Raw genomic sequence first — 12,751 nt, forward strand, 5'->3', positions numbered from 1 at the left:
ACAGGAAAAAACTACTTTCACACGCGGCTCGGGGAAGGGTCTTTGTGTGCGGGGCTGTCGGGGGGGTGAAGGGATGGCGCTGCGGCCCCGCCTCCCCTTCCCTCTCTCGTTTATCTTTGCAGCTTCATCTGCCAAAAGGGTGACGCAGCTGGGGGCTGGATGCTCAGAGCAAGGGACCCGCACCCCGCCCTGGACGAGACGGACAGAAAACCTGCAGATGCTACTCAAAAATGAGCCTCTTCTGGTTTAACCCCTTTTGTGCCAGCAGAGCCGCCTCCACTGCTATCGCGCTGCTTTACTGGAGGATGAGGTAGTGACGCAGCTGCAGGGTGGGGGACACAAGGGAGCAGCCAGTGGGGTGAGGTCCTCCTTGTGTCCTGGGGGTTTCTGTGGGCTCACACACCTGCTGAAGGCCTCCCGTGCCTGACCTGCAGCAACCCGGGCAGGGTTACAAGGGGAGGGTTTTTTCTGAGCTCCAAAACTCATCTTTCTGAAACAAGTGGAATAACACAAGGGCTGACACGTTCCCACAGGGCATGAGGTGGCTTAAAGCATCAGCTCCAGCACTTGCTTTGAATCCACTGCCTTTTTAGCCATTCTTAGAAGAAATCTGCTGTAACATGTGTATATTGAAGCGGACAGCTGGGTTCTCAACAAGACATCGATCACAAATACTAACAAGTCCTTCTGACCTCTGGCACATCCACTGAGCCTTTCAGAGGCTGATTAATGGTACAGCTCTCCCTTGTCTCCATCTTCCCGCCACCCCCTGAGACCTGGGCTCCTGTCCAGGAGGAGCAAAAGGCTGTTCCTCCCTCTCCCAGACATTCACAGGGAGGCTCTGGCATTCCCCAGCTCCATCCCAAAGCAGGACAAAAAGCAAAATTCACCACCAAAATCCCATAAAGATTCAGGAGCAGGAGAGCCAACTAATACCCATTTGATGTTTTGGAAATGTTTCATTTTGTGACAGTATTTCTAACTTAGAAAAACCTTTGCAAGGACAGACAAGCTAGAACCACCACACAGACTGAACATGAAGGATGAAATTTCAAACTGGGAACCTCAGCCTCTGCCAGGCTTTTCTGTCTGCTCCCTGTCCTCAAGCACATCTCACAGGGAACTGCTGTGATTGCCCCTCCAGCCCACAGACAGCTAGTTTGCTGCCCAAGGGAAAAAATCCCAGAGGGGCATCCCACACTGAGGTCTGCTGACTGGCTGGAAGACACCAGTGATTTTTGGGAGGGTTTTGGTGCTTTGGCTCATGGTGGAATCACTGCATTTCTTACAGGACAAGTGCAGCAGAGACAAGGTAGATGGCTGAGCCTTTCCCAATCCTCCAGCACAGGGGATGCTCCCCAGCATCTCTGGACAAGCACACTCCATTGCTTTGGCTCAGCACCTATCACTTCCTACCCTGATGATCTGTTTTAGCATTTCAGCCCCAGAAAACAAAAACATTTAAAATGCCTTACCCAGACACTCGTTGGCCTCACGGGCAGTAGCGCGCTGCCAGGGCCGGTCGTAGTGGAAAGGCTTGCAGCGGTCGCACTCGGGCCCCTCTGTGTTGTGCTTGCAGTCGCACACAAGCTTCTGCTCCTTGTCCTTGACGCAGCGTGCCGCGTGCCCGTTGCACTTGCAGCGCCCGCCGACCTGCAGCTCCCCCACGGCGTAGTAGTAGGGCGTGGAGCCCGTGGCGCTCTCCTCCTCGCCCGCGTCCCGGCTGCCGCCCAGCTCACGGAAGAGGTGCGGGCGGCTGAAGACCACGCGGATGTCGGTGGCCGTCACCCAGTCCTGGAGCACGGGGCTGCTGTCGAAGTCCTGGGCCGAGGGTCGCCCGTCGAGGGTGCTGAAGGCAATGAGCCCCCCGGTGAGCGGGTAGAGGTCGGTGAGGCCGTCGGTGCACAGCGCCTCCTGCTCGTTCTGCTTGGTCACCGTGGCTTTGCTGGGCTTGCCGTAGATCTTACGGCACTGGGACGAGTAGTACTGGTAGGGCACCCAGGTCTTGCCGTAGTCCATGGACTTGAGGATGGCGGTGGACTCGGGCCGGGGCGAGCAGAACTGGAGGCTGACATAGACCACCTCAAACTTCTTGCCGAGGGAGAGGGTGAGGGTGACGTTCTGGGGCGAGTGGTGGAGGGTTTCTGAGCGCCAGCAGGTCATGTTGGAGGCGGTGTTGAGGTCAGTCAGGTAGGAGGGCGGGTGCGCTCGGCGCGGGTCCGAGGCGTTGCAGTGCCGTGTCGGGGGCCGCCCGCATGTGCTGGAAGCTTGAACCTCCTTCCCGAAGGCAGCGTTGACAAACTCAGGGATGCAGCGTCGAGGAGCACCGCTCTCATCATAGCAGGGGTCTGGGGGGGTCTGCTGGGCCACGAAGGGGTTCACTGTCTGGGACAGGCCCAGCATGGCAGTGGTGAGGAGCAGACGCAGGAGCTGCAGGACCTCCATCCTTCTGGGGAGAGGGAAGTGGCTCCTCCCTGAAGGAAGAAGAACAAGAGTGTGTGGTACGAGCAGTGTCATGGCCACAGCACCACCCGTATTGGGAGGGCTGGTAAGGGATGGAAAACTCCCCCATGTCTGGTCTGTCACCTGTATCCATCTTCCCACCCTGTATCCACTGATGCAGTATCCTGGGAGTGGGACAGGAAGACAATTACTTCATGTCTCATCCACACCAATCCCTCACTGCTCATCAGCAGGACTGAAATATCATGGAAATGGGAAAAGGGCCTGAGCTTTGGGTGCAAGGGGTTGAAATTGGGGTACATCCCTTCCCTGGCCTCTTAGAAACTGTCCTGTGGTGACAGGAATGTTCCTGTCTGCCAGCAGCCCTGGGTGTCACAGTTCAGAGACTCTGTTACTGCATGGCTGACAAGGGCTGGTGGTGGGGAAGAGTTAGGGGAGATCTTTCAGATGCAACAGGAGCTGCATATGCCAAGTTATCCACCTGTGGCACAAAAGCTCCTGACAGAGCAGGACAAACAGCAGCAAAAACACTTTGAAGGCTCATTGTGCAAGAGGCAGGAGCTCTTTGGGATGAAGACCTGGAGCTCCTGAACACACCACTACTTTCTTTGCTGCCTATTGGCACAGTGGCTTCTCGAAGCCAGGGGCTGGATCTTCTTCATATTCCTCTGCCACACTACCCAGCAGCAAAGGAAGTAATTCTGGCCTCACCCCCAAGAAACCCAGCTCTGGGTCTGTTTGTTGACTGGGAGAAAGGCCAGGACCAAATGCAGGACCTGGCTGGGCCCCTCTCTCAGCAGCTGCAGCACAGGGCCAGGGAGCTTAGTGGCTCCCAGGGGATGTGGCCCATCTCCTGAGTTATTGGCTTGAAGAGTGGAAGAGCTCTGGAGGTCACGTTCCCTCCTGCTGGCCCTGAATGCAGGAAGGACCTTCCACACAATGCAGATTTGCCATGTCCTGTTCTTGCCACGGCAGACCCCTGAGCCTCCTGGATGGGGGGATGGCATCAGCCCTGCCATCCCGTGGGCTGTGCTGTGCCAAAGCCAAGTCCTCCAGCTCCAACCAGCCCAATGCCATGACCAGGCAGGAGGAGGAGGTCCCTTGACTGTCCCCTCTCCCTCTAGTAAATCTTTACAGGATGACTTGTGGTTCTCTCTGGGGAATAAAGCTCTGCATGACCCAGCTCAGTATCCTCAGCTCCAGCCTCCACCTACAGCCCCCGGGCCACTCCTGCCTGTCCAGCTGCCCCCTCTGGCCAAAGGAGGCTCCAAGGAAGAGCCCATTTCAATGATGCAGGACCTTTTTTTGTTTTGTTATTCCATTTTGCAAAGAAAAAGGGGCCATGGCTGTGGAAGAAAACAGCCTCTCCAGGCTGCCAAACCACTGATGAGGGGAAGCTTCTCCCTGCCCAGCCACGCTCAGCCCAGCAGCCACTGCCTGTGCTTACCAAGGCAGCAATGGGAACAGGGGTCTCAGCCCATCCTGGGATATCCTCCCCAAGGCAAAACCTGCCCCTGCCACTTCCGTGCTGTTTCCTCATTGCTTAATCCTCTGCTGATGGAAAAAGAGATGTGAAAAATTGGCAGCTCCCTTGGTGGTCCCTGCATCACCTCAGCAGCACAGTTCCAGCTTTACCACAATGCTGCAGAGGACATGTTTTTGGGGACTTGCCAGCCCATGGCTTGGTGTCTTGGCTGCCAGCAAGACAAAGGATACTGTCCCTGGAGTACCCAGAGCATTGAGAACGCATTGCTTGAGGAGTGTGGCTGCAAGATTAGAGACTGCAGAGATGTAGCAGCCACCACAGCACAGGAGGTGCCATGCCATGAGCACCAGGCAGTGAGGAGCATTCCCCCACTGCAGGCAGCCTCCAGAGCCCTGTTGGGACTTCTGGCCCCACTGCAGGCAGCTGCCTCCAGGGCAGGAGATGAAGCTATGGCTGCTGCCAGACCCTGCATCTGCTTGTGGAGCAAAGGCTGCAGCTGGTGAAACCCCAACACAATCCTGACAGGATGATCCCCAGCGCCTGCCTGGTGCTGAGCAGAGCACAGTGGGCACAAAGCCCTGCCAGCCCCTTGGCAGAGCCCAGCTCCTGAATTCTCTCACCCAGTAAAGGGGCTGCTGATGGACCCCCTCAATGCCTGGCGAGACCTGGCCGTGCACGTACCCACAGAAGCCAGCACAGCACCTTCAGCCCTGCCAGCCCTCTCCCCCTCCAACTGCACGTCCCACAGAGGGCACACAGTCAGGTGCTGCAGCCATCACCTCCCATGCCACCACCCACAGGGCAGCACTAGCAGGGACACAACCCTATGGGAAAACCTCTGCACCACGAGGAGAGAGGAGAAACCCCCAGGGGTCCTCAGCAGCCGCATCCATCCACTCCAGGGAGAATCAGGATGTATGGAACAAGACATCTACTAAACCCTGCCAACTAAGAGTCTCCTCCACCTCCTCTCTGCTATGCGGCAGCAAGGTGACAGGAGTAGGGACATGCTCAAGAAAAGGTCTTTTAATTTCCTCTCCGGTGAGACACAAAGGTATGGGGAAACCCTTGTCCAGGGGAAAGTGACAGCATCTCTGGTAGCCAGGGGAGAGGCCACAGGTGAAGCTGTTATGAGCACTAGAGCAGCAGGTCTAGGACCCAGGATTAGGTTACGACTGGTTTAGGCAGGCACGGGGGCACGAGCATCTCTTGCTCATCCTCTCTGCCCCAGTGGGGAGCTTTGTCCCTCCGGCCAGTCTTACCAAAGCACAAGTCCCCGAGGTTCAGTGTCAGAGTTTTGGTGGCTCTGCTGCCGGGGAGCAGCCACCGGGGAGCCAGCAGTGGCTCAGCAGCACATCAGCACTGCGGAGGCAGGGCAGGAGTGGAAATCATTATCATCTGCAGGACCACACACAGGCACGCACGCTCCGTGCTCAGCTCACCCCATTATCCCCCTGAAAGAGAGCTGGGGCCAGTGGTCTCCGTGGGCCTCACCTCCGTATTGGAGAGGAGGGCAAGCTGCAATCTGCTCCCTTTCATGCATATTCAACATGACCCTGGACTGCCGGCAAGCTGCCAGAGAGGCCTGGGAGTGGGTATTTCTCTCCCTGGTCCCCATCTGCACCACCCCCCCCTTCTACTTCCCATTTTTGCTGCCCCTGGTTCAGACCAAATGGAGACACTGCTGACTAAGCAGAAAGAATTGAGATGATCCCTGGGTGCTGAATCCAGCCCAGCTCATTCCTGGAACCGGCATGAGGAGGGACATGGGCAATGGAGCCCCTTTCCCGGGGACAGCATCCCGAAGGTGTCCCCAGCGAGGCTCTCGGGTGGCTGCCAGGTCCCTGCCACCAGCAGCAGCCATGGCCCGGGGCAATGCGGGCTCACCCTTCCCGAGGAAGCGGCTGTCCTCCAGCTCCTCCCCAGAAGCGGCTGCATTTTTGAGGTGGGCGATTTCCTCACTCCTCCACCCCGGGAATGCTAACAGCCGTGCGGCTTGGAAGGAAGTCATGCTGCCAGAGCGCTTCAGAAGTGCTTTAAAAAAAAATGAGCTTCCACATCCAACACCTCCACACCCCTTCTCTCTACAACCACACACTTCCCAGAGCGATCAGCAGTGTTTCCCTGCCTTGTGGGAGACTTGTCAGGACAATGCTCCAGGCCACTGTGGGCTTCTTTTCCATCATCTTTGCAGAAGGCAGTGCCACTGAGGGTGATCCTGGGTGCAGATGCATGCCTGGAGCTCTGGATCTCCCGATGCTGAGCCGTGGGGTAGGTGCTTAGTCCCCAAAACAGAAGGATGAGTCAAGTGTAGCAGGTGAGGCAGGGCAAGGAGAGCAAACTTCCCACAATGTGGATGCTGGTGCCTACAGCAGGCCCAGGATCACCACCTGGCAGACCGGGGCCACAGCAACTTTGCTGAAGTAATTACAGGATTAGGTAGAACAACACATGGCAGGGAGGGAAGCAGGTTAACCAGATTTGATCCCAGGACCTTTGCAGCACAGGAGCAGCCCTCTCTAATTAAGGTGGAGGGGAGGGCACGAGTGGTGCTCTGCTGTTGGAAAAATGTGGGCTTACAGGGCAGGTGATGGCTAAAGCTGAGCAGCCAGCACTGCCCTGGAAAGGGATGGGAGAGCCCCAAGGAATGACAGGGGAATGGTGCTGCGCTCCTGCCAGGGACCTCTGCTGCTCCCCATGTTGACGCCCCTGCGCTGATGCTGCTGCCATGCTGCAGCCCACTGCATTTCTCCTCCAGGTCAGGACAGCACAGTGCGTGGGGGAATTGCATCACTTGAGGAAAAGACGTGGCCTCGCTTGGAACTGGTTGAGATGGGAATGACTGGTCCCCGTGAGGTGCTGCATCGGCCTGTGCGCAGAGATCAGGTCCTGGGTGCAGCATGGGGCAGGGATAGGGCCACCCACACATATGAGGCACAAACACACAGCAAAATCCATGGATCAGGAGGCAGAGATTCCTGGGCAAGGACCAAAGGACCTAAGTACTTGAGGGGGTCCAACAACTAAGACTCTTGGGTAAGACTGATTCAAGAGGACTGCTCGTTCCTGAGCTGTGTCATCCCCAGTAAAGCCCACCAGCACCTCAGATGTCCTCTGTGAAGGAAGCCACTGGGAGGATGGGACAGGACCCAAAGTAGAAGAGAAATTATGTGCTCAGAGAAGCTGAACCAGGCACAAATGACCAGAGCATGTCCCTTAACCAGGGTGTATCTGCTGCTACAATCTGCACATTTCCACCTTGTTACAGGCCCTTTGTAACGAGGGCATCTGCACCCCCTTGCCACATGTGCTGTGGGAGCCACCCTGTGCAGTTCTGCCCCAGCCCATGAACAAGATCCATCCTGGGGGGCTGCCAGGGTCCCTGGATACCCAGTCCCTCTCCCACCATGCCGATGCCAGCTTTAGGAAGCTTAATTCCTCCAGCCAACAAACAGAATCAGGCCCAAACTCTGCTCCGGCCGTGGATAAATCATTCCATGTGTTTCTGGGATATAAAAACACAACTGAGAAGTATTTAAAGTGAAAGGAAAAACTCCATGGAGCCAAGGTACTGGTCCAGCTCAGCTTTCCAGAGGGAGGGAGTGTGTGCTGGGAGAAGCTGGAGGGATGCAGTGTGGCTGGGAGTGCTAATCGCCTTCCCAGCCGCTAATGGAGCAACTGGTGCCCACTTGGGACACGGCTAATGGCACAAAGGAGATGCCTCACTTTCCTTTACAAGCTCCCTCATCCCTCCTGATATTTAAGTATCAGAAGCTTCTGAGTGCTTATGGCCCCACATCCGCAGGGCTGCCCGCTGCGCACAGCCCCTCGGGCACAGCTCAGGGGGGCAATCACACAGCAGCATCTTCCTGCAGCAGGCCCTGCAGGTGATGGATACTGCAATGCACTCTTGGCAGGTCAGAGCCAGAATTACACAAGCCATACGATACCCCGGCGGTGCCAGGAGACGCGGACAAATTACACTGCACACAGGAAAGGATGGGCCAGATTCTGACCTCAGTGCTTTGGCATCGGCCCGAAGTAACTCCATTCACATCGGGCCAAACCAAGACGTAAGCAGCTCCATTCAAATTTACACTGGCATACCTGTGGTCAGGATCTGGCCTGGCTTGAATTAGTTGCAGCCTGATGTTACAAAAGGCAGCAACAGAGCCTGGATTTCCAAGGTTATCGAAAACAATCAAAAAATAAAAGAAAAAAGAAATCCGCCGTAAACAAACAGTCCCCAGGCTAGGCTGCTACGCGCATGGAGCTGTCAAATGCAGGATGCTCAGACACATCCCCGCTCACCAGTTTCTGTGACTCATAAGCCATGCTGACCACAGGAAGGAGGGACCAACGCCCAGCATAGGTGTCCTGCCGGCTCCCCCATGCCCACTCTGCTCACCACTGGCCCCTGGATAGAGGTGGTCCTGCTCTGGGGCAGAGGAGGTTTCAGCTCAGTATCACTCATATGATGCAAGCCTGGACCCATTTTGCTGCAACGCTCCTTGCACCCCCTGGCTACTGCAAGCTGGAGATCTCCTCCTAAAGTTCCCAATGCAACAGCAGCTTAAGGAGGCATTTGAAGCCCTTGATCTTGCAGGAAAAGCAGTCACTGCCTGGATGCATTTGGACTCAATAGTCCTTGTGGGTCCCTTCCAACTCAGGGTATTCTATGTTTTTTTCTACCCCATTAATTAACTTCTACTACGTCTTGACCAGTTAAGTGTTTTTTTCCTCAACTCTAACCCCACTGCAGCCTCCCGAACCCTGTTGCACATTCCTACCACAGCGCTTGGTTCTACTGAGTGGTCTCAGCAACATCCCTCAAGGTGCAGAGGGTTTTCCCAGCGGATGCAAGTTGCCGGTGGAACTGGGGAACTCAGAGTTCCAGTCCAGAAGTCCTCATTGCTTCCACTCCTTTCCACTCCATATGAGAATAAAGTGATCTGGTTTCCATAACATCCCTCATTGCATTTTCACAACATGCCGGGCACAGATGTTGAAAATAGTCTGGATGAATATTTAAAATGGTATTCAGAAATGACAACATTTGGCCAGCCTTGAAAGATCTCTCACATTGGGCAGAGGATGGCTCACAACAACGGGCTGGAAACACACTGCACTTTGACATCTCATTTTTTTCTACCCCCTCTCTGATTATTGGTACGATATTTCATGCCCCTGGTGTCCCACAGTCTGTTATTGCTTGAGTGCCAGCCAAGCCTGCAGCATTAGGAAGAAGCTGTCGTGTACGTTTTTAAACATCACGGGGCAAAGTGGAATATGGAAAATCTGTCGCGTTTCCATACCGAGTGCAAGTGTCCTGCGCAGGCTCAGGGAGGGGCTCCAAGGGGCACAAAATAATTGCTTCCTTATGGGGCAGGGCCTGGCTAACCAGGGTGGGGGAACAGGAGGCAGAGGTGCTGCTCAACACCCTCGAGATGCTGGGCTGCTTCCTTGCTGAAGACATCTCAGCACACCCCCCAAGGTGTGCACTGGTGCTCACCTCCTTCTTCAGGGCTGGGGAAAGCTCCTCTCAGAGTCACACTCTGCCGGCAGCCAGCCAAGGTGGGCCCTCCATTCCATCCAGCCCAGACTGAAAACACAATTGTTCTGGTGCTCAGAGAGTGGTGGAAATGCTCCTCAGCCTGGATGCCTAGCAGCTTGCATTTCTGGTGAGCATTTTGTGCTCAGCTGCATCCCTAGGCCAGGCTTCTCTCTTCCACAGCCTGCAGACACACATCAGCTCCTTCCCAGCCTGGCATTACACCTGCCCTCCTCTCTGCAGGGACCTTTCTTCCACGCACAGATAGAAGAGGAAGGGGTGTTGGGACCCTTTCAGCCCACCCTGCTCTTGGACTGCTAGATCTCTTGTCCCCTCATCAGCCCTCTCCAAACAGGTGTCAGAGCAGCACAGCAGCTCCCTCTGTTTTGTAAATGGGATATTGCAGAAACACAGAAAAAAGTTGCCCTCCATCCATCCATCCATCCATCCATCCATCCATCCATCCAAACACCTTGGAGGCTGTTTCCAGCACACGGCCGAACCCACATCCCTCTCCACGGGTTAGAGAGAGCTCCAGCCTCTCCCAGCTCTGAGAGAGAGGCAACAGCAAACCTGGCCGGGGAAGAAGGGTCTGTGGCATTTCCAGTCATGCAGGATGTGCACATCCATGTCTGCACTCAGATTTTTGTCAGCCTGGCTACTGGTCCAACACAAATGGCATGGATGGAGGTGGGGATGCTCAGCCTGGCTTACATCCCATATGCTCATGGGATGAGCTCCCTTGAGAGAGGAGTATTCATGCCCAAGTGCTGCCTAGATGAGCATCAAGCCAGCAGGACCCAGCCCTGCCAGAGCAGCTCGTACTCCTGCCCTTCCTCACCCTCCCTGCTTGGTGACACAGCAGACTGCCAAGCACCACGTCCCCATCACACCAGTTAGCCCTCATCCCAAGAAAAGTATTTCCACCCACCCACTCTCCAGTGGGCCAGGGAAACTGCAGGATAGTGTTTTGAGGAAATGAGATTTCAGCAGCTCCAAGAGAGGAAAGCAAAAGCAAACCCACCAAATGCAGCCCAGCTTCCCTTCCCGTGAAGCTTCTCGCTCCCACATTCACTGGCCGGAACTCTCACCCCAGCTGTAGTTCAAGGGTCAGGTGCTCGGAGTGCCGAGGGTCTCGCCCAGTCTGGCTCCAGAACTGCCGTGGAGCAGAGCACATCCCACGGGAGCCGTTTCCGAAGGGAGCCGACCCAGCCCGCAGGGAGTCTCGGGGCAGCCGTGCTCGGAAGGGAGCAGCGATGGACCCGGCCTGGGCCGGTGACAGGAGCGGTGCCGCCCGCCCAGGTGGCTTTGTGCCGGCGGAGCGGGGCCCGCGGTGGGAGCGGCGGGCAGGGGACCACGTGCGAGCCTCGTGCCCGGTCAGCCGGGGCTGGCACCGCGGGCTCGGCCTGGCGGGGCTCCCGCCGCTGCCCGCGCCGCGGCTCAGGGAGCGGGGCCGGGGCTGCGACACTGCGGGCTCCCTGCAGCGCCGAGAGCAGCCGGGCCGGCTCTGCGGGCGGCGGTGGCAGCGAGCCGGGCCGGGCCGGGCCGGGCCAGAGTGCGGAGCGGCGGCGGCCGGAGCTGCCGGGGGACGGGAGCGGGCTCGGCGGCGGGCAGGCGGCCCCGCTGCGGGGAGGTCCCGTTTTCGGCGGTGAAAGGATGGAAAGGGAAATAAAGGGAGGGTGAGTGCGGGGGGAGAAGGAGGAATAAAAGGCAACGAGGGAGGGAGCGGTGGGGAGGAGAGCGGGAGCCCGGAGCGCCGGGAAGTTGGGAGCGCAGCTTACCGCGGCCAGGCAGGTAGCGGGGCCGGTCTGGGCGACAGGTCCTGGAGCGGCGGCGAGAGGAGCCGGGGCCGCGGCGGGGCGGACGGCGGGCAGGGGTAGCTCCTTCCCGGTGCTGGCCGCAGCACGAAGAAAGGAAAAAAAGTGAAGAAAAGGGTGTGTGGGGGGAAAAACAATGATAACAAATTTCCAGGGAATCGTGCGTTGGGGAAGAAATAAGGCGAAATAGTGGAAAGCGGGAGCGCTGCTCCCGGCGGTGCGGGCGGGTCCCAGCGCCGTGCCCGCAGCCGGCCGCGCTCCCGCCCGCTCCACCGTACCGCCCGCGGCTGCTTCGGCTGCGGGAGGGAGGGGGAAGCGGCAGGGGAGGGCGAAAAAGGAGAGGAAGGGAAAAGAAAAAACACCCCTTAAAAAAAAAATAAAAACGAAAAGAAAAGCAAGAATTGGAGAAACTGAGCCCCGACCGCCGCCTGGACGTGGAGTAAAAAGACTCCAATAAATCCCGGGTTGAAAAGAAGGGAAAAGTCACCTCCCCGAGGAAATCAGAAGCAGATTTCGAGCCATTTAATCACATGCAGGGAGGTGTGTGCGTGTGCGCCGCCCGCCGCCGCTGCCAGCCCTGCCTCCGCCCTCCGCCCCGCCGGCAGCCCAGCGGGCAGGGCCGGGGCCGGGCGGGAGCGGGGCCGCCCCAGCGGCGGGCAGCCCTCCCCCGGCCAGCCTTCCCCGCGGGTCCCGGGGGCCGCGGTCCCACCTGCTGCCCGGCCGGCCCCGCCGCTCGGCGGGAGCTCGCTCAGCCCACGGCGGGTCCATCCCCGCGCAGTGCGGGTGGCTGCCGGCCGTAGCCCACCGCGCCGAGGGCTCAGCGCTGCCGCAGCCAAGGCGGCCGATTATTCTCCCTCTGCTTCCCAAAGCAAATGAGGCATTTACCAGGCGGAAGCAGCTCCTCTTAAGGAGAGAGCTGGAGTCTCCGCTCCATCCCGTGATGCAGGGGCTTTTCACGCGCTGCTGCACCAGAGTCGCCCTTGGTCTCTGATTTTTGGGGAGGGAGGGAGAGAAGTGGGGCACTTACGTACCCAGCGCAGCTGCCTCCGGGCTGCCCGCGGGGGCTGCTCCACTATCCCCAGACCACCTGCGAGCGGGCCACGAAAAAGGTGAAACTAATTCAATCAGTTTGTGCAAGGCGGTGGAGGAGAGCAGGAAACTCGGACCTAGATTCTCTCTCTCACTGGGGCCGTGTTCACAGCCCTGCGGCCCCCACATCTGCCAGCCTGGCCTGGTGAACATCCTCTTGCAATTGCCCTTGCAATGGATGTGAAGACTGCAGCACCGGAGGTGGGAAGAAGGGCAAGGTGCCAGCACAGTGCCCACCCGTTATGTTCAAAGCCCCCACCCACCATCTCCCTGCTCCCGGGGACCCCCGGTTTCCCACATCCTGTTGCTCTGGGGCAGCAGGTTGCAGGAGCAGCTTCCCAGCCG

At 57.7% G+C, this 12,751-nt stretch overlaps 1 protein-coding gene across 5 annotated transcripts in view; it reads right to left on the minus strand.

The window, feature by feature from the left end:
• Positions 1–12,328, minus strand: part of NTN3 (netrin 3) — a 33,348-nt gene extending 21,020 nt beyond the window's left edge. The window contains exons 1-3 of one of the 5 annotated variants that reach the window (XM_064726234.1): positions 12,203–12,328; positions 11,282–11,393; positions 1,476–2,474 (exon numbers count right to left, since the gene is read on the minus strand). In XM_064726234.1, the coding sequence (XP_064582304.1) occupies positions 1,476–2,445 (970 nt within the window). In that variant the 5' untranslated portion in view covers positions 2,446–2,474; positions 11,282–11,393; positions 12,203–12,328. Of the gene's footprint in view, positions 1–1,475; positions 2,475–3,910; positions 4,044–10,591; positions 10,860–11,281; positions 11,394–11,804; positions 11,940–12,026; positions 12,153–12,202 lie in introns of those variants that run through there. The other 4 variants (XM_064726231.1, XM_064726230.1, XM_064726232.1 and 1 more) reach the window with 4 other exon arrangements.
• Between the last annotated feature and the right edge of the window lie 423 nt (positions 12,329–12,751).

This window comes from Zonotrichia leucophrys, chromosome 14 (assembly GCF_028769735.1).
Source record: "Zonotrichia leucophrys gambelii isolate GWCS_2022_RI chromosome 14, RI_Zleu_2.0, whole genome shotgun sequence".
NCBI classification, from domain to species: domain Eukaryota; kingdom Metazoa; phylum Chordata; class Aves; order Passeriformes; family Passerellidae; genus Zonotrichia; species Zonotrichia leucophrys.